The sequence below is a fragment of the Aethalodelphis obliquidens genome, unplaced genomic scaffold, assembly GCF_003676395.1.
Source record: "Aethalodelphis obliquidens isolate GAN/ISIS:26980383/991018 unplaced genomic scaffold, ASM367639v1 scaffold90, whole genome shotgun sequence".
Classification (NCBI taxonomy): domain Eukaryota; kingdom Metazoa; phylum Chordata; class Mammalia; order Artiodactyla; family Delphinidae; genus Aethalodelphis; species Aethalodelphis obliquidens.
The window spans coordinates 2,744,882-2,764,349 of record NW_020838034.1 but is presented as its reverse complement, the minus strand read 5'-3'; the positions used below and the strand labels follow the sequence as shown (position 1 = coordinate 2,764,349).

General features: G+C 47.6%; 2 protein-coding genes across 5 annotated transcripts in view; one reads left to right on the top strand and one right to left on the bottom strand.

The window, feature by feature from the left end:
* Positions 1-1,600: 1,600 nt before the first annotated feature.
* Positions 1,601-8,927, bottom strand: TTC24 (tetratricopeptide repeat domain 24). Its single transcript, XM_027095304.1, has 10 exons — positions 8,222-8,927; positions 7,828-8,031; positions 7,087-7,215; positions 6,822-6,934; positions 6,368-6,466; positions 5,228-5,325; positions 4,971-5,071; positions 4,213-4,309; positions 3,899-4,054; positions 1,601-3,797 (listed from the first exon to the last, which is right to left on the bottom strand). The coding sequence occupies exons 1-10, from the start codon at positions 8,925-8,927 to the stop codon at positions 3,716-3,718; spliced, it is 1,785 nt and encodes a 594-aa protein (XP_026951105.1). The 3' UTR covers positions 1,601-3,715.
* Positions 8,928-12,325: 3,398 nt separating this feature from the next.
* IQGAP3 (IQ motif containing GTPase activating protein 3) overlaps positions 12,326-19,468 on the top strand; it is a 40,421-nt gene continuing 33,278 nt past the window's right edge. For all 4 annotated transcript variants that reach the window (XM_027094961.1, XM_027094960.1, XM_027094959.1 and 1 more), the window contains exons 1-2: positions 12,326-12,405; positions 14,967-15,054. In XM_027094961.1, the coding sequence (XP_026950762.1) occupies positions 12,369-12,405; positions 14,967-15,054 (125 nt within the window). In that variant the 5' untranslated portion in view covers positions 12,326-12,368. The remainder of the gene's footprint in view (positions 12,406-14,966; positions 15,055-19,468) is intronic.

Genomic DNA, 19,468 nt, shown 5'->3' with positions numbered 1-19,468 from the left:
GTACATACTTCATCGGGTGGTAATCCATGCAAAGTCGTCGACAGCGCCTGGTACATAGGGCTTAATAAATTAATGTTCTTATTCACACTGCTAAGCATTTCATATAACTTAGTACCCCTCTCCCCACCAAATTAGCTTCCCCTATCTCTGTTTACCAGGAGAGCACTCTGTACTTCCCTGATCATACATAATACTTATCCCTCTTCATCGGGTAATAGCTGTGGAAATAGAAAAGTATAAACCTTAAATAGGTTGGGTATGCCAAGATTAAAAATGTAGTTGAAACCCTAGACTCCAGGTCACGATAATATTTCAAGAAAAACCTGGAGAGGAAGACTAAACTTGTAACCCAAGAGCTTTTAAGAATGCAAACACACTCCTGCCGGGTTAAGAGAGAAGTATGGGGAATAACAGACCAGTTACATTAAGGCATTAAGATAAAGATAATTATCCAGGTGGAATGAAGGTCTTGGGTTTTTGTGTTTGTTTGTTTTTTCGATTTTCCTTTATGGTTTATTACAGGATTGAAGGTCTTGTTTCTATGCTAGTATATTCTTTTTCTGTATCGTGAATTCCATTCCCGGCTAGTTCACTGAGAAAACAAGAACCCCTCCTGCTTTTAACTACTCCTCTGATAGTCTCCTTTTTAATTATAAGAGGTTTAACATCTCCTATGGGTTGTACCCTTGGCCTTCATCTATGTTTGTTTTACATGTTTGCTGTGGGAAATTGAATGTATCAGACTGTGATTGCGGTGGAAAATTGTTTTTGTTAGACTTTGTTTGTGGTTTACTCGTAGAGTTTACTCATCTAAATTGAAATGTAGGGTTTACATTACAATTGGATAATCTTATTCAAGACCTCATTAACTTTGTTTTATAACTTCACCGGTATATAAGTAGTTTCACTTTTATATATTAGTCAAGACTCCCTACAGGCCTACTTGAGAAAATTAATTTGGTAATTCTGAAGATTCATTTCTAAAACACAATGTGAAGCATGCTTCTTTGACATAGATAACATTTTGAGTTTATGTGCCCAGTGCTGACATGAATCATCTCATTTCATCCTTACAACTCTGTTATTATCCCCATTTTACAGATGAGAAAACTGAGGCTCAAAGGTGTTGAATGACATGTCCAATGATACAGTGATAGCTGTCAGTGGAGCTAGGATCCAAGCAGCTTGACCTAGAGTATGTAGTCTTTTTTTTTAAGGGCTGCTGTGTATGCAGTGCTCTTCAGTGTTTTTATTTTTATTTATTTTTTAAATTAATGAACTTATTTATTTTTGGCTGTGTTGGGTCTTCGTTGCTGTGCGTGGGCTTTCTCTAGTTGCGGCGCGCAGGGACTACTCTTTGTTGCGGTGCACGGGCTTCTCATTGCATTGGCTTCTCTTGTTGCAAAGCATGGGCTCTAGGTGCACGGGCTTCAGTAGTTGTGGTGCCTGGGCTCAGTAGTTGTGGCTCGTGGGCTCTAGAGCACAGGCTCAGTAGTTGTGACACACAGGCTTAGTTGTTCCGCGGCAGGCATGTGGGATCTTCCCGGACCAGGGCTCGAACCCGTGTCCCCTGCATTGGCAGGCGGATTCTTAACCACTGCGCCACCAGGGAAGCCCCTAGGGTATGTAGTCTTAAGCATTATTCTATGCTGAAATGCCTCTCCAAATGCAGAACTATGTAACTAAAGGGTTGTCAATTGCTGACCTCATTCTGATGAGACGTAACTATAAAATCATGACACACACACTCACAATTTATGAAACAGCCAAATGAGGGCTATCCTCAGGAAGGCAGTGCCTAAGTGCCCTAGTCCACCTTGCTGCCTTTCAGATTCTGGAGTTTTCTTTGGGAAATGCCTTCAAAACCAGTTCAAGAAGGGCATGTGGATTGAGCACCTACTGAGTTCCAGATGCTTTACATATATTATCTAATTTAATCCTGTCCATCCTATGATGTATTTTTATCCTCATGTTAGAGATGAGAAATTGAGTAGCAGAGAGAAGTCAAGTAATTTTCCTAAGATAATATAGCTATGAAATGGTAGAACCAATGATGGTTGATATTGGGTTGGCCTGACCCAGTAGCAATACTCTCGTGTGACAGATGCTGCTACTTGTCCCTCGAAATCCATTCTTCTCTATTTAAAGGCAATGTTATATTGGTTTTTGTTACAGTCAGTGAATCTGCATCCCAGTCAAGACATCTTGAATGCCTGACAAGATAATAAGCTCCATTTAGATAAGGAAGATTAACAGCTGTGTCCCCTGCACCTAGTTCTGTGCCTGGAACATAGTAGGTCCTCTACAAATATTTTAATGCATCCTCAAAATTTCATTGTGAAGTAATTCACAGTACAGTACATGCTCTTATCTGACATGACTGGGAGTACATGATCTTATTTCAACTTAAAACAAAAAATACAGGGAATTCACCAGCGGTCCAGTGGTTAGGACTCCACGCTTTCCCTGCCGAGGGCCAGGGTTCAATCCCTGGTGGGGGAACTAAGATCCCACAAGCCGCATGGCATGGCCAAAAAAACCCATTCATTTGCCATCTGTCAAAGTGTGACCAGGGTCTTGTCTCTGAGGATAGGGCCAAAGATCGTAGTTCTCCATCTTCTTTATCTCATAAACTTCACCACTTACATATCACCTGCAATTTGCAGTCTGTGTCCTTAAGGTGGAAAAAAATTTATTGTATATTTGAAGCAAACTGAGTGCAAAATTCATCTAGATTTTTATGATTTTCCCCCAATTTGTAATAGTCTCTCTGCTTACATCTAATTCAACAGCAGTTTTTAAGGTGAGTCACCTGAATCACGTCTTCTAAGGATTCAATTTAGTTTTCATAGAAACTGCTTATTTTCACACTCTTAGTTTATCAATTTAATTAAATTACATATTACAATAACACAACTGGAATAAACACATTTGGTATCAAACACAACCAACTCGGTAAGCAATGGCTTAACTGGCGGAGTAGAACTGGCTGCACAGCATTCTAGAAGCTTCTCACTGCCTAGGTTTGAATCGCAGCTTCACTTACTAGTTGTGTGACCTGGGTGGCAAACCAGTTAACTTTTGTGCCTTGTTTTCCTCATCTGTGAAAGGGGATTCATCTGCTGTGAGGATTAAAGGAGAAGACACTTGTGAAGCACTTGGAACAGTGTGTGGCATGTGCTAAGTGATCAGTGTTACATAATACTGTTGTTGCAGCTGCTGGCAGCAGTTTTGCTACAGGCCTGAGGGGCCTGTATCCAGGATCTGCTATGTTTCCTGGAGGAAGAGGAATGCATCCATTGGTTGGTTAAGGCGTATCTTCTGTAGCATTAGATCGCCATTTCTCATGTGAGAAAATGGAGTCAGTGACTCCAAAGCCTCTTAACCAAGATGTCATGGTTTTAAGAACTGGCAGGGGCCTTAGCAGTTGTGAGGTTTGAATCCAGAAGGAAAGGGGGGAAATTCACCATCCGTTTTCCATTTTTCTTTTGCTTATTGAGTCCAAAAATCCCAACGAGGAGCACACAGACCTCCTCAGTGCTGAGACTGCAAAGCCTTTGTCCAGCCTGCTCCGGATCCCACTTTCTGACATTGTATTCTGTGTCCATACAGTGCTCACTGGGAATGACTGGGAAGGGGCTCAGCCCCAGAAGCCCCTGAAGTGTGTATGTTGAGGAGGTACTGTAGGGGCCATGCTGTGGCCAACAGGGGAGGGTCACATGATCATGCAGAAGCCAGACTCAGTGGATCTCCTCCGAGGGTTCCTGCTGGGGGGTTCCCTGGGCTGTTTGGATGACCTGAAGGAGGCAGAGAGGGGCTTGCCAATGGGAGTGACTAGGGAGCAAACAGAAGGCAGCTTGCCCTGGCTCCCGTTTCTGTTACCCTCTCTGACCCTTACCTCTGCTCGCGGGCTCCAGGGCAGGAGGGAGTAGGCTTAAGCCGCCTGTCCCCCAGTTCAGCAGGACTCTCCCTTTCGCTGAGGGCTACACTCAGGCTGTGCAGGAGGCAGGGGACACCCTGGGCCTCCAGAGCCGGGTGAGGGTTGTTCCGATTGCTAAAGGGCAAAGACAAAGAGGCTCAAAGCACCATATCCCTGAGCACCAGACCACATCTTCCCCCAACTTCATGTTCCATTAAAGTCATCCAAAGCCACACCCTCTCCTACTTCTTTTATCCATTCTCCAGGCCTCTTCCCTTCCCGCAGGGACCCACCTCTTGCTGTGGGGGCCGTTGGTGACCAGAAGGCCAGGATTCTCCATTCTGAGGGGGCCTTGGCCTCCAAATGAGAGATTGGCCCTGGGTCTTGGACCTGAATGGAGAGGACCAAACACATTCATCACAGGCCTCTCTGCACCAAGAACCATCATGGTGGGAACGAGACATCTTTGGGAGAAGAACAAGGAGGGTGGGTATCAGGGGATGTATTGGTCACTGTACACAGAGGAGACACCTGTACAGGGCAGGTGCTTGGCAAACCTGGGCCGACTAAAGTTGGGGATGATTCACCAGTGTCACTGATGCCTGGAAGAAAACACACTGAAAAGAAGACATCAGTGAATTCAAGTCACCAAGTAGCAAGGAACTCTGTCCTCAGAGTGCCAAGACTTTGGGGGAAGAGACTAGTAAACAGTAAGCTAAGGTAAGAAAAGCATCCAGTGCCTGGCATGTAATAGGGGTGAAAGCCTTGGTGCCCCAAGATACAATGTTCTAGATGTTAGGGAAGCCTCGGAAGCAGGGAGGAAGAGGCGATTCAGGAAAGGGTTTAGGGGAAATGGGCCAGGGCCTTGAGAGACAAGCAGAAAGTGGGGAGGGCTGGTCCTGGGGTTGGGAATATAATGTGTGTGGGGTGCGGCCTCAGTATCAGACCTGAGGCAGGGAAGTGACAGAGTGGGGCGTGGGGATAAAGGAAATGAGAGTCTCCCATTTGGGGGAAGGCGATGCACAGCTGGAAACAGCCTACTTAGACTCACGCTCCAGTCTTGGTGTCCAAGCCGTCGTGAGAACATTCGCCGACTCTTCCTCTTTCCCCTTGTGGCCCTCCTCTAACTCATCTTCCCACCTATCGGAAAATCTGTAGGGGCAGGGAACAGGGGGCAGAGTGGCACTCCGGCCAGATCCCCCCCTCCCCAGATCCCACCGGCCACGGCTAGGCTATGACACCTCCCAATACCCTCCAGAGGCCATACCCACACCTGAAGCTCTGTTCCTGCCTGCCCTACTCACTCACCTGTGCCGCACTCCTGCTGTGCCTTTTCCCACCCTGGCTGGGGTCCCCACCACGGGGCAGGCCCCACCTGGAGCCTGGGGCCCCCCTGGAGCTGAGGTCTGGGAATGAAGGAGAGTAAAGGGAATCAGTTTGAGAAAAATGGCCACCCCAGCAGTGGTTGTGGTGTGCATGTATGTTCTCTCCACACACAATGGCCCCAGAGGGACAGAGAAGTGCTAGAGACAGCTGGGCTGTGCCTTGTGTCTGAGGATGAAATTACAGGGCAAGGCCCTTTGTTGTGTTAAGGTCCCTGCTAGTAACTCTCAAGTTAGAACTCGGGCTCATGGACTGTCAGAACTGGCCAGAGCTTAATGAGCACCTCATCCTGCCTGGGGCCTCCGGGACAAAGTCACACAAAGTCGGTGGCCAACTTCAGATGGAACCCAGGTCTTCTGACCCCCAATCCAGTCCTCTGCTTATACCAGGCTAATTTAATTTTACTTGCAAATTATAAATATGGTGTCCTAGTCTTTCAAATAAGACAGAACATAAAACCTAGTAAATAAATATAACAAATAGTAAAGTATAATTTCAATTCCTGGCATAGGAGGTTGCCTGAGAAATCTCAGAGTGTGAGGGAGGAGGCAGCTGGAGAGACGCTGACCTGTTGAGAGAGGCTGGGAGGTAGCGAGAGGGGGAGGAGGGGTCAGAGAAGGAGGGGCACGGCTAGAGACCCACAGAGAAATGCCCCCCAGCGAAGGAGGGAGGGGAGAGAGGAACGTCCTTGGAGCACTACTGCCATCCTGTGGCCCTTTGGGGAACTGCAGCCAAGGACAAACCTTTCCACCTGCTCACAGATTTTTTGCTCAGTATCTTTGAAGGCACACCTTGGCTTTCACCCACTGAGCTAGTTACCACTCAGCCAAGGCCCTGGCACAGCCCTAGTGTTGGAGACGTGCCACAATCCCCCGCCCACCTCCCCATCCCCAGGTGGCCTCTGGAAAGTGATATATGTCCCATATGCAGGCCCCAGGGCAGATGAACACAGATGAGCAGTCAAGTGCAGCAGCAGCCCTGAGGACATCAGCTCTGCTCACCACCACCCCTTTCTCTGGGTAACCTCTCCCCACCCCCCGCTCCTTGTCTCAGGTGTCATCTCACCAGGGTGTGGGTTGGGAGCAGCCCACCCCGGGCCAAGTGGGTCCTTATGGCGTCTGTCAGCTTGGCCACCAGCCGCTCTCGCACAGAATCTGGCTCCTTCTGGGGAGAGAGTGGATAATGGAGTAATGGAGGAAGCCTGGGCTTTGTGGTCCTCTGGGGATCGGGGAAGAAAGAAACAGGGAAGGGGGAGGGAAGGGGACTTGGTCTCCCCTCTTTTCTAGCCCATCCCCATGCCTTTGCCAGGGTCCTGCCACCGCCTGCCCAGAATTGTGGACAGAGATGGACTCTTCCTCTCAAGAGTGTCCCAGGACCTAGCACACAATGTGCTCAATGCACGTCGGACGAGTGAATGAATGGTGGGGAGAAGGCAGGAATATCAGCCAGAGAAAGGATAGCAGGAGAGCAGCTGGAGGGATATTGGGGAAGAGTTAGATTCTGGGATGGAGGGTCTCACCTGACACCGGGCCAGCGCTTCCTTATAGTACTTCAAAGCCTGGTCATGCTGCCCCAGTCTGGCTGCAGCAGCCCCCAGACCCTCACAGGCCTGCCATTGCCCCTTCACGTCCCCTGGGGAAGACAGCCTGAGAGGTCCTCCCACAGCTCCCTACACCTCCAGAGGTACTCCCCACCCCCAGTCCCCCTATCTGCCTCCCCACCAGCCCCAAGGATTCTCAGCCTTTGTCCCACCCCAAGCCACCTGCAAACCCCCTCACCCTCACCAGTGTCCCGGGCAGCCTGCAGAGCATGTAGATAGTTGTCTCTGGCAGCCTTGTGGTCTCCCAGCTGGCTCAGTGCAAATGCCAGGCTTCCAAAGCTCCGGCCCTGCTCCCACCGCTGCCCCACAGAGCCTGGTGATAGAGCCCGCCCCATATGAAGAGAGGACTTTGGCTGCTGGGGCATCAGGACCCTACCCCCAAAGACAAAGGGAGGGTTGCCAGGAGTCCTTGTGCTCAACCCTGGCACACCTCCAGATGCACCACAGAGGCCTGAACGCTTGAAACCCAGCCTCTCCTCAGTCCTGAGCTTTGGCCTGAATGCCTCCCCCATGCTAGTTTGAGCCACGTATAAATCCAGGGCGTCAGGCAAGGCACGTATTAACAGCTCCGTTTTTATACACGTAGAACCTGAAGCTCAGAAAGCAAAAATGACTTGCTAAACGTCACACAATCATTTAGAGCAAGCACTGGCTCCACTTCAGGCCTCCTCTACCAGCCAGGGCTCTTCCCTCTGCCCATTGTTGCCTTCCCAACCCCAGGCCTCAGCCTCTGGGCCCATGACCCTCTGTCCTGTCTGGCTATCCCATCTCCTGCACCCCCTGCACACCCTCACTCCCCTGTTCTGGACTTCCCAGTCCCATAATTAGTTCTAAACATCCATCTACTCTTCAGCCTCCGGGCCCCAGCTGGAACTCCTTCTTAGTCCCTTGGCCCCAATCCCATTCCCCAGCCCCTGGTACCCACCGTGTGTGTCGGCAGCCTTCTGGTGAAACTTCCGGGCTTCCTGATAGTTGCCGAGGGCATTGTGGGCCATCCCAAGGTTTCTTAGCACCGTGGCCTCCTCTCCTGGCCCCCGGCACAGGGGCAGGGCTTGCTGGAAGGCCTCTGCTGCTAGCGGGAACAGCTGGAGCTGGGAATAGCCCACGCCTAGGTCGTTATAGAGTTGCCCTAGAGAGCATGGCCACGGTCAGTGGTAGCCAGGTCAGATGCAGCTGAAGCTGTACCGCTGCAGCCTCTGCCCCACTTTCCCAGGGTTCCCCCAGTCCTCAGAATTGCCTCTGCTTCCACCCCGCTTCTCAGAGTATCACCAAGTCTTAATCTCCCCAGATCCCGCACCTTCTCTGCCCAAAGGCCTCACCCAGCAGTCCTCGCTCAGTGCTCCTCTCAGCAAGCCTCCGGCTCTCCTCCAGCACCTGCAGCACATCACCCACCCCATGCTGCCCGCTCTTTAGCATACAGCCCGCTGCAGCCTCCAGTGTCAGGGCTGCAGCCCTGGGTTGCCCTGCTTGGGCGTAGGCCCGGCTCGCTTCCTGCAGGCAGTGGGCTGCTAGCTCAGGCTGTCCCAGAGCCTGGTAGCAGGCTCCCATTTTTGCCTGGGCTTGCCCCTGGTCACCTAGTGGCTGGTAGTGGCCCAGGGCCTTGTGATACCAGGCCAAAGCCTGAGGCAGGTCGCCCAGGGCGTGGTAAGCCAAAGCCACGTTGAAACACTGGTCGCCATGACACCCGCCCTGGGCTGTCTCTTGAGGTTGAGCTCGTAGGAGCAGCTCAAGCCCTCTGGCTGGGTCCCCAGTCTCCACGTAGGCAGCCCCCAGGTTGAAGGCACAGGCCCGGAGAACAGGGGTGTCCCTGGTTTGTGGTGACTTGGAAGCCAGGAGGAAGGCCCTCTGGAAGCTGGTCAAGGCCTCATGATTCTGACCAGCCAGTAGGGCCCTGTGGCCAGCCCTGGTGAGGGCTTGGATTCTGGCCTCTTGCAGTGGCCACTTTCTTTTCTTCTTTTTCTTCTTGGAGCTTGAAGGCGAGGGCGAGGGCTCTTGCAGGGTATCCTCAGTGTTGAGGGAAGACATAGTGCTGACGATAGGGAGCAGAGGGGTCAGTATGTCATCCTTGGCTTCCTCCAAAGCACTATCCCTCTAGGCAATTCAGCTCTACCTCTGCCCTGGTGTGACCCTCAGGGTGTCAAGGATTTCTCTCTGACATCTCACTTTGCTTCATCTAACCCGGTGAACACCATATTAACTCTCACTCTAATGTCCAGACTGGTTTTTTGTCCTCCAAGACTCACTTCAAGCTTCCTTCACAAAGCCCCTCCCCTCAACCAACTGGGTCCCTCTTCTGTACCCCCATAGTACCTTATGTCCTTTACGGCATTTATCACACTGGGTTTAGGGTTATTGACTTTCTTGTCTATCTCCCCTACTAGATTTGGAGCAACTTGAAGGGTCTGGCACATAGATTCTCAATATATGCTTATTGAATGAGATGAAAAAGTTTTATAGATCATTAGATTATTATTATATATATAGATTTTACCACAATAAAAAAGGTTTATTGAATGAATAAATGAATGGATGAACGAACAGAGCACACACAGGGCCTCTTCTCCACCATCTCCTTCACCCTGTGCCTCCAAAGACACCCACTCATATCTAGGTTCTCCTGCTGTCTAATCTCAAGGTATAGTTCAAGTCAGCTCACCAAACAGTGAGCTCCTGCTGTGTGCCGGGAAGGAGCCACACAAGGCACTGGTGGCACAAAGGTGCATAGGCCATGGAATTGGCAAGGAGCCAACGTCCAGGGGCAGGGCTACTGTCTCTCCATTTACTGCTTACTCCCTATCTCGAGGGGAACCTCTTTCTCCCCTACCTCCTTGGCTTTCTGTCTGCTTACTAGTTTCAGTCCCCCAACATCCTGCTTTGGTCTCCAGGGCACTCTTAAACCCAAATACATTTCTCTCATCAGCATGTGTTTCCCATTAGTATCTCTCCCCCAAAAAGGCAAAGCCTTTTCATGAACTCTCCTCCCAAGAGACAGGAAAAGGAGTGGAAAAGATCCAGTAGCTGAGCTCTCAGCCCCTCCCATTTGCTTCTTCTTCTCCCCTTTTTTTTTTCTTTAGGAGAAACAGGCAGAGGTGATACATTTTCTTTTCAAAGAAACTCCCCCTGTTCCTAAGAACAGCCAGGAATCCTGTCTCTTTGAGACCCGCATTCCTGAGGCATTCCCGGCTGCCCCCACAAGGTCTTGGGGCCCCAGACACAAAACGCCTTACCTCCCTCGATCTCCTCTGTAGCTGGCTTTCTGGAATGGTCCCTCAGGCTAGGGTTACCTCCCTTATCTCTTAGCTCAGAGCCCCTGGGGTTCCTAGACAACCAGGTACCTCCCTCCACTCCTAGGGAATTCTTTGATTGACAGCTCAAATGCCCTATCTTAGTGCTGAACCCTGCTGGTGCTTGGGCACAGATACCTGAATTCCATTGCCCTTCCTGCCCCACCTCTCCCCACCCTTGCAGACACACGCATCAATCCTTCACTTCAGGCAAGAATCAAAGCATCAAGGGCTTGTTACTAGTCACAGCTTCAAAGATCGTCTATCCCATTCCCTCATTTCACAGAGGAAGGGACCTCAGAAGAGCAGATGTAACTTGCCTGAGGTCACAGAGCACTCATGTAGCTAGGATTAGAGCCCAGGTTTTCTGATTCTGGGCTAATTAGCCTAAGGTCCCTTCCACTAACCGTAATTGCGAGCTTTAATGAGGCTTGGGTTGTCCCAGAAGTGAACCCTTTCACACATACACACACGAACACACACGCACTCTTATACACTGTGCTTCTGTGTGGTAGTTTCACATTTGGAAACAGGGTGAAAGGTTGATGGTCAGGAAGGGTCTGGAGATCAGAAGAGCCTCTCTGCCCCCGGAACTCCTTTTTCCAGCTCCACTGATCTGCAACCTCCAGGTTCTGCTTAATGAGAGGACAGCAGGCCCCAGGACAACAGGCACCTACTGCCCTAACTCACCAAGGGTGGCCTGCATCAGAAAGCAAATGTCCTCATTTATCTGGGAGAAAGGCCTCTTTTAAGTAGAGGCCATGGCCAGAAACAAAATTATAAGGAAGTACTTGGGCTCACCTGCATTTGCCAGGCAGCCTCTGCTGAGTGCCTGCTGCGTGCAGGCCTGGTGCTGTGTGCCACAGATGGTGCCCATGCCCGAGGCCGGCTCTCCTAGCAGCCTGCGGTTTCTGCCCATGGGCTGGGCCTTCAGGATGTTACCACAGCATAGCCAGAGCCAAATATGCAGCTCAGTCTGTTCTTCACTGAGTAGCCTCTCTTAAGGGGAGAGGAGGATTTGGGGAGGGAGCAGGGACTGAAACCGTTCTCACCAAGGTTCCAATGACCTCTCAATGATCTAGTGATCATTTCTGAATCATTTTTCTTGTTTGATTCCCTGCTGTATCTGATATATCCTTGCAACTCTCTCCTCACTTGGTTCCACGACCCACTGTGTCCTGGCTGTCCTTCTCCTGTGCTGACAACTCCTTCTCCATCTCCTTTGCTTGCCCTCTGTCCACCTCTTAAATGCTAGTGTTCCCCAACACTCTGCCCTTTGCTCATTTCTTATTTTACAAGCTCTTCCTCAAAAACTTCATCCAGTCCTTTGAATTTTTTTTAATTGAGTATCGTTGATTTACAATATTGTGTTAGTTTCAGGTGTACAGCATAGTGATGCAGTGCTTTTGCAGATTATATCCTATTACAGGTTATTACAAGATATTGGGTATAATTCCCTGCACTATACAGTAAATCCTCATTGCTTCTCTATTTTATGTAGTTTGTTCATCTCATACCCCTAATTTGTCCCTCTCTGCCTCCCTCTCCCCTTTGGTAACCACAAGTTTGTTTTCTATGTCTGTGAGTCTGTTTCTGTTTTGTATATACATTCAGTTGTATTATTTTTTAGATTCCACGTATAAATGATACCATATAGTATTTGCCTTTCTCTGTCTGGTTTCACTAAGCATAATATTCTCTAGGTCCATCCACATTGCTACAAATGGCAATATTTTATTCCTTTTTATGGCTAATATTCCCTTATATATATATATATATATATATATATATATATATATATATATATAGTAGGCCCTCAAGTTAAAGGGACCAAAGAACACTATAGGAAGAGTGTGTGTGGGGGGTTAATGGGAATACCAGGGGAAAATGATAGAGGCAGGGGTAGGCGCAGGGACTACTTCAAATAAGACGGTTTAACAGCGAAGGAGCCCTGGAGAAACAGCGACCCAAAATACCACAGGAACGGGAGCTCCCCTCCGGGAGCGCCCCTCCCCGTCTTGGACAGTACCCTTCGTCCCATCTGGCGGCGCACCTCCCAAGCCTGGAACTACAAATCCCAGAGGCCCCTGCGGCACAGACAGGACGTGTCCTGTCTGCCTGTGGCTACGATGAGGGGCGGTGGCCGGGCGGCGGGAGATTCAAACCTGGAAGAAGGAGAAACATGGAGGGGAGAGGAACGGGCCCGTCCCGGGCGACCTGTGAGTGCCAGAAGGGGCCGAGAAGGGTCCGGCAGTGATGCCACTGGTCGGGGACTCGGCGGTCCTGGGAGAGGTTGGGGCTGGGGTTGGGCGCAGGGCCAACCAAGCAAGGGGCGGCCGAACTGTGCTCAGTGGGGAGGGAGCATTCAGTCCGGACTCCTGCGGGCGGGAGTAAACCTGTGAGCTGCGAAACGCTCCGACTTCTGTGTCGCGCTTCAAAGCTTACAAAGAGTTTTCTCACTTATTCCCAAATTCTGGGGCTCCTGGGCTGGGAGAATGTAGGTGGTCTGGATGGCCCCTTAAAAATTCGGCAGTTACTCTTGGCTACCATACTTGCTAAGCGCTACCGGGGGACGGGACGCCTAAAAAGGCCTGCGGGGGCTTCCTTGACTTTTTGATGCTTCTTTGAGACAATGCCTCTCAAACTTGACGGTGTCGGAATTACCCGGGGAGCTAATTTAAAATGCAGATTCCTGAATCCTATCCCAGAGCTTTAGCAACTATAGGTCTCGACTTGGGCCCATAATCTGCATTTATAACAAGCACCGCTGTGCTTCTTCCGTCACCCCACATAATTGTGATGCGGGTAGTCCAAGTACCACACTTTCAAAAACACTGCTTTAGAAAGAGAGACTGGGGTCCGAAAAATGGGACCGCGGAAAGGTTTCCATCTGACCTTCTGAAAGAAAAGCAAAATCTACTCCTTTTCCTTGCTCTCCATTAGGATTCAAAAAGCGAAGTCCACGTCCACCTATCTGTTGAAGGAAAGCTAGTTCCAGATCTGAAAAGGACAGGAAAACTGATTTTTTTTTTTTTAAGACTCTGTGTGTATGTACAAAGTCCCGCCCATCTCTCACAGTCCGCAATTCATAACTCTGAAGTGATGTCACTCACTTACTGGTTTATTTTCCATGCTTAGCAACCAAAACTTGTTTCTTGTACACCCCCCTCAGAAGAACTGATGGATTTCCTGCGATTGGCCAGTGCTTTCCAATTTGAACATGGAGGGGTGTGTGTGTGTGTTTGTGTGTGTGTTTTAACTTGCTTAACCGACAATTCAAAGAAGCCCTGCCCCTGCCCCAATCATATTGCAGGATATGCAACATAATGAAAAGAGAGAAAGAGTTGGAACAACATTAAGTGCTGAGTCAAAGACATTTGCTAAGCTCTGTCTCTGTTTTCAAGCTCTCTGACTTTATTTTCTTGGTGTATGTGTGTAGCTTTCTCTCATTTTGTTGGCTTTTGTATTGTCTTCCCTAAGGAGACTAGAGAGATAGGGGAGAAGAGGGGGGAAAAGGATAAAAGGAGGCTGTGGCTAAGACAGAATATGAATGCTGTCTCATTTCAGGGATTTCCTGTTCTTGAGTTTGGGAGTCAGAGATTGTCTGCATTTTATTTAGCTTGGAGACTATTTTACTCCTCAGGTGACCTATACCAAAAGGGAGAGTAAATACACCTTTGTGATCTTTTAAAATTCTCTGTCCTTCCACTTAAACCCAAGTGAGTGGCTTTTTTTCACGTGGTTCCCTCTGTTGAACTGCCTTTTCTCCCTTTCTGCCTGTTCATTCTTTAAGATTCTACTCACAGGTAGAATCCTTTGCTTCCTCTGCTGCTTCCATAGACTATTTTTATTTATTTATTGGAGTATAATTGCTTTACAATGTTGTGTTAGTTTCTGCTGTACGATGAAATGAATCAGCTATATGTATACCTATATCCCCTCCCTCTTGGACCTCCCCCCGCCCCCAACATCCCACCCATCTAGGTCATCACAGAGCACCGAGCTGAGCTTCCTGTGCTTTATACCTTATCCCCACTAGCTATCTATTTTACACATGGTAGTGTATATATGTCCATCGTACGCTCCCAGTTTGTCCCACCTTCCCCTTCCCGCCCTGTGTCCACATGTCCGTTCTCTATGTCTACGTCCATAGACTATTCATGAGCTATGATCGCACTTCTCACATCAGGTTGAAGTTTTTTACTTACATGTTTTTCTCTTCTAATAATAATCTTTGTACTTCTTGAGAGTAGGGGTCCACTAGTCCAGTGCCTGACATATAGGAGGTATTGAATGAATGAATGGCTGCTGAATGATGAGTTCTAGTTAGTCCTGTTAACCTAGCCTCTGGGAGAGTACCTGAGGAGGATGACACAAGTACAGTTCTTGGAGAACTCAGAATCTAATTAGGGATAAAATGAGGAGCTAAGTTCCCAGCCAAGGAGGGATCTGGACATTCCTACTAGGAGGTACTGAGGGAAGCACAGTGAAGTAGGTTTTGGAAGGGGGAGGTCAGGAAGATGGCTAGAGGGGAAAGGGAAGGAATGCCTCCAATACAGGAAGGATCCCCTCTTAAAGGGTGGGGAGGCCTCCCTTTAACAGGGTGCTGACTAGGAAAGCTTTACTGGATGGGAGAGAAGATTGGAGCCAGTGTCCTGGGACTAGGGGGACAGACATGTGGGAGATGCCTCCGGTTTCCGAGCAGAGTTGCCTTAGAAAGTCTGTTAAGAAGAAGCTTGCTACAGCCCTCTGTCTAATGCTCCCCTCCTTGGTTCCTCAGATGAACGCCTCACAGCTGAGGAAATGGATGAGCAGAGGCGGCAGAACGTCGCCTATGAGTACCTGTGCCGGCTGGAGGAAGCCAAGCGGTGAGCAGAGCGACCGCCTCTTTCTGGTCTCCCTTTCCCACCCTGCCCACCCCAGGCACCTGCCCCCAAAGCAAATACAAAAAGACAAGAGTCCATTCTATGGGAAAGGGAAAGTTGAAATAGCATATTTTTTTTTCTTTCTTTCAGACTATTTTTTAGAGCAGTTTTAGGTTCACAGCAAAATTAAGAGAAAGATACAGGGATTTTCCGCATGCCTCCTCCCCACAAACATACATAGCCTCCCCCATTATCAACAGCCCCCACAAGAGTGGTATGTTTGTTACAATTGGTGAACCTACTTGAACACATAATCCTCCAAAATCCATAGTTTGCCTTAGAGTTCACTCTTCATGTTGTATACTATAGTCTATGAGTTTGGACAAATGTATAATGACATAGCCATCCATCATTATAGTATCATAGAGTAGTTTCACTACCCTAAAAAGTCTCTGTTTCATTTATTCATTCCCTCTGCCACACCCCCACCCCCACCCCCAACTCCTGGCAACCACTCATCTTTTTACTGTCTCCATAGTTTTGCCTTTTCCAGAATTTCACATACCTGGAATAATACAATATGTAGGCTTTTCAGATGGGCTTCTTTTACTTAGTAATATGCATTTAAATTTTCTCCATGTCTTTTCATTGCTTCCTAGCTCATTTTTTACTAGTGCTGAATAATATTCCATTGTCTAGATGTACCACAGTTTATTAATCCATTCACCTATTGAGGATCATCTTGGTTGCTTCCAAGTTTGGGCAGTTATGAATAGAGCTGCTATAAACATCCTTGTGCAGGTTTTTATGTAGATGTAAGTTTTCTACTCCTTTGGCTAAATACCAAAGAGCACAACTGCTGGATCATATGGTAAGAGTATGTTTAGTTTTGTAAGAAACCACCAAACGGCTTTCCAAAGTGGCTGTACAATTTTGCATTCCCACCAGCAACGAATGAGAATTCCTGTTGCTCCACATCCTCAGCAGCATTTGGTGTTATCGGTGTTCCAGATTTTGACAATTCTAATAGGTGTATATTGGTATCTCACCATTGTTTTAATTCACATTTCCCTGATGACATATGATGTGAAGCATCTTTTCAGATGCTTATTTGCCATCTGTATATCTTCTTTGTGTATCTTTCTTTGGTGAGGTGTCTGTTAAGGTCTTTGTCCCATTTTTTAATCAGACTGTTTGTTTTCTTACTGTTGAGTTTTAAGAGTTCTTTGGATATCTTGGGTAACAATCTTTTATCAGATGTGTCTTTTTTTTTTTTTTTTTTTTTTGCGGTACGCGGGCCTCTCACTCTTGTGGCCTCTCCCGTTGTGGAGCACAGGCTCTGGACGCGCAGGCTCAGCAGCCATGGCTCGCGGGCCCAGCCACTCCGCGGCATGTGGGATCTTCCCAGACCAGGGCACGAACCCGTGTCCCCTGCGTCGGCAGGCGGACTCTCAACCACTGCGCCACCAGGGAAGCCCAGATGTGTCTTTTTTTAAATAATTATTTTATTTTATTTTATTTATTTATTTTTGGCCATGCCATGTGGCTTGCGGGATCTTAGTTCTCTGACCAGGGATTGAACCTGGTCCCTGGCAGTGAAAGTGCCGAGTCCTAACCACTGGACCGTCAGGGAATTCCCTCAGATGTGTATTTTGCAAATATTTTCTTTTGCAAATATGTTCGCCCAGTCTGTGGCTTGTCTTATTATTTTCTTGACATTGCCTTTTGTAGAGCAGAAGTTTTAATTTTAGTGAAATCTAGCTTATTAATTATTTCTTTCAAGGATTGTGCCTTTGGTGTTGTATCTAAAAAGTCATTGCCATACCCAAGGTCATCTAGGTTTCCCCGTTGCCTTCTAGGAGTTTTACAGTTTTGCGTTTTACTTGGAAGTTGATGCTCCATTTTGAGTTGATTTTTATGAAGGGTGTAAGGTCTAGGTCTAGGTTCATTTTTTGCATGTCGATGTCTAGTTATTCCAGCACCATTTGCTGAGGAGACTATCTTTGCTCCATTGTACTGCCTTTGCTCCTTTGTCAAAGATCAATTGACTATATTTATATGGGTCTCTGTTCTGTTCCACTGATCTATTTGCCTATTCTTTCACCAGTACCACACTGTCTTGATTACTGTGGCTAAGTCAGGTAGTGTTAGTGTACCAGCTTTGCTCTTCTCCTTCAATATCATGTTGGCTACTCTGGGTATTTTGTCTCTCCATGTAAATTTTAAGAGTCTCATGCTCCACCGACTGAGTTAGCTGGGTGTGCCTCCATGTAAACTTTATTTTTATTTATTATTATTATTTTTTTAATTTATTTTTGGCTGAGTTGGGTTTTCGTTGCTCTGCGCAGGCTCTCTCTAGTTGCCGCGAGCGGGAGCCACTCTTCACCGTGGTGCGCGGGCTTCTCATTGCAGTGGCCTCCCCCGTTGCAGAGCACGGGCTCCAGGTGCGAGGTCTTCAGTAGTTGTGGATCGCGGACTCCAGAGCGCAGGCTCAGCAGCTGTGGCGCACAGGCCTAGCTGCTCCGCGGCATGTGGGATCCTCCCGGACCAGGGCCCGAACCTGTGTCTTCTGCATTGGCAGGCGGATTCCCAACCACTGCGCCACCAGGGAAGCCCCCATGTAAACTTTAGAATCAGTGTGTGGAGATCCACAAAACAACTTGCTGGGGTTTTGATTAGGACTGCATTGAATCTATAGCTCAGGTTGGGAAGAACTAACATTTTGACAATATTGAGTCTTCCTATCCATGAGTATGGACTATCTCTCCATTTATTTAGTTCTTTGATTTCATTCATCAGAGTTTTGTAGCTTTCCTCATGTAGATCTTGTACATATTTTGTTAGATTTATACCTAAGTATTTCATTTTGGGGAGTGCTAATGTAAATGGTATTGTGTTTAATTCAAATTCCACTTGTTTGTTGCTGGTGATTTGGAAAGCAGTTGACTTTTATTTTATTTGTTTATTTATTTATTAAACATCTTTATTGGAGTATAATTGCTTTACAATGGTGTGTTAGTTTCTGCTTTATAATATTTTATTTTATTATTTTTATATTTATTTAATTTATTTATTTGGTGGCACCAGGTCTTAGTTGCGGCAGGTGGGCTCCGTAGTTGCAGCTTGCAGGCTTCCTAGCTGCAGCTTGCCGGCTTCTTAGTTGTAGCACATGTGCTCCTTAGTCGTGGCCGGCGGGCTCCTTAGTTGTGGCTGGCGGGCTTCGTAGTTGTGGCTCGCGGGCTCCTTAGTTGTGGCATGCATGTGGGATCTAGTGCCCTGACCAGGGATCAAACCCAGGCCCCCTGCATTGGGAGCACAGAGTCTTAACCACTGCACCACCAGGGAAGTCCCACAATTGACTTTTATATATTAACCTTGTCTTTTGCAACCTTGCTATAATCACTTATTAACGCCACAAGTTTTCTGGTATCATGCTTTCAGATTTTCTACAAAGACAGTCATGCCATCTGTGAACAAAGACAACATCACGTCCTTTTATCCGCTTACATACTTTAATACATATCTCTATATATGGACACTTGGTTACATAACCACAATACCATTATAATACCCACCTAAGTCATCCATTAATCCTTGGATCAACACCCAGGCCATCTTCAAATTTTCCTGATTGTCTGAAAAAATCATCTATTTTTACAGTTGGCTTATTCAGTTAAGGATCTGAAAGAGTTCACATTTTACATTTGGTTGTTATGTACTACTAAGTCTTCTTTCATCTGGAACTGACATAAACAGTTCTTTATGTCATTGACTTGTTGAAGAAACCGGGTCATTTGTCCTGTAGAACATCCTACATTCTGGCTTTGTCTCTTCACTTCCTGTGTCCCTCAACTTGTTCTTCTGTACCCCATATTTCCTGTGAATGGATGTTGGCTCTAAAGACAGGATAAATGCTTAATTCTTTCCTTTTAATCAATAGCATATTTTTAATGTTCTCCAGAGAAAGTGGGTAGAATGGGGTAGATAGAAAACCAGGGTGTTTCTGTCAGGGAAGGCATGAAGGGAGGTGTGACTGGCTCTCTCTTTGAAAACAGATCTTTCCTATAGGCCCCAATAGGCGGAGAAGCCCTTATTCTCTCCCTCATACCATCATCAGCCATAATAATACTTTACATTTATATTCAAAGTGTTTTCACATTCATTACGTCATTTAATCCTGGCAGCTGCCCACTGAAGCAGGAGGTACAGGTGGTATCTTCATTTTGCAGATTATACAGCTGAGGCCCGGAGAGGTGAAGTGAGGGAGATGGCATGGAAAGCAGGTCTTCTGATTCGAAGGGCTGTGACCTTTCTGTCCCTTTGTGCTGCTCCCCTCGCTTCAACCCTGGGGCTTCCCTACTCCCCTCATCATCATCAAAGCTGGGTTATGTGCTGTGTAGACATGACTTTTGTATAC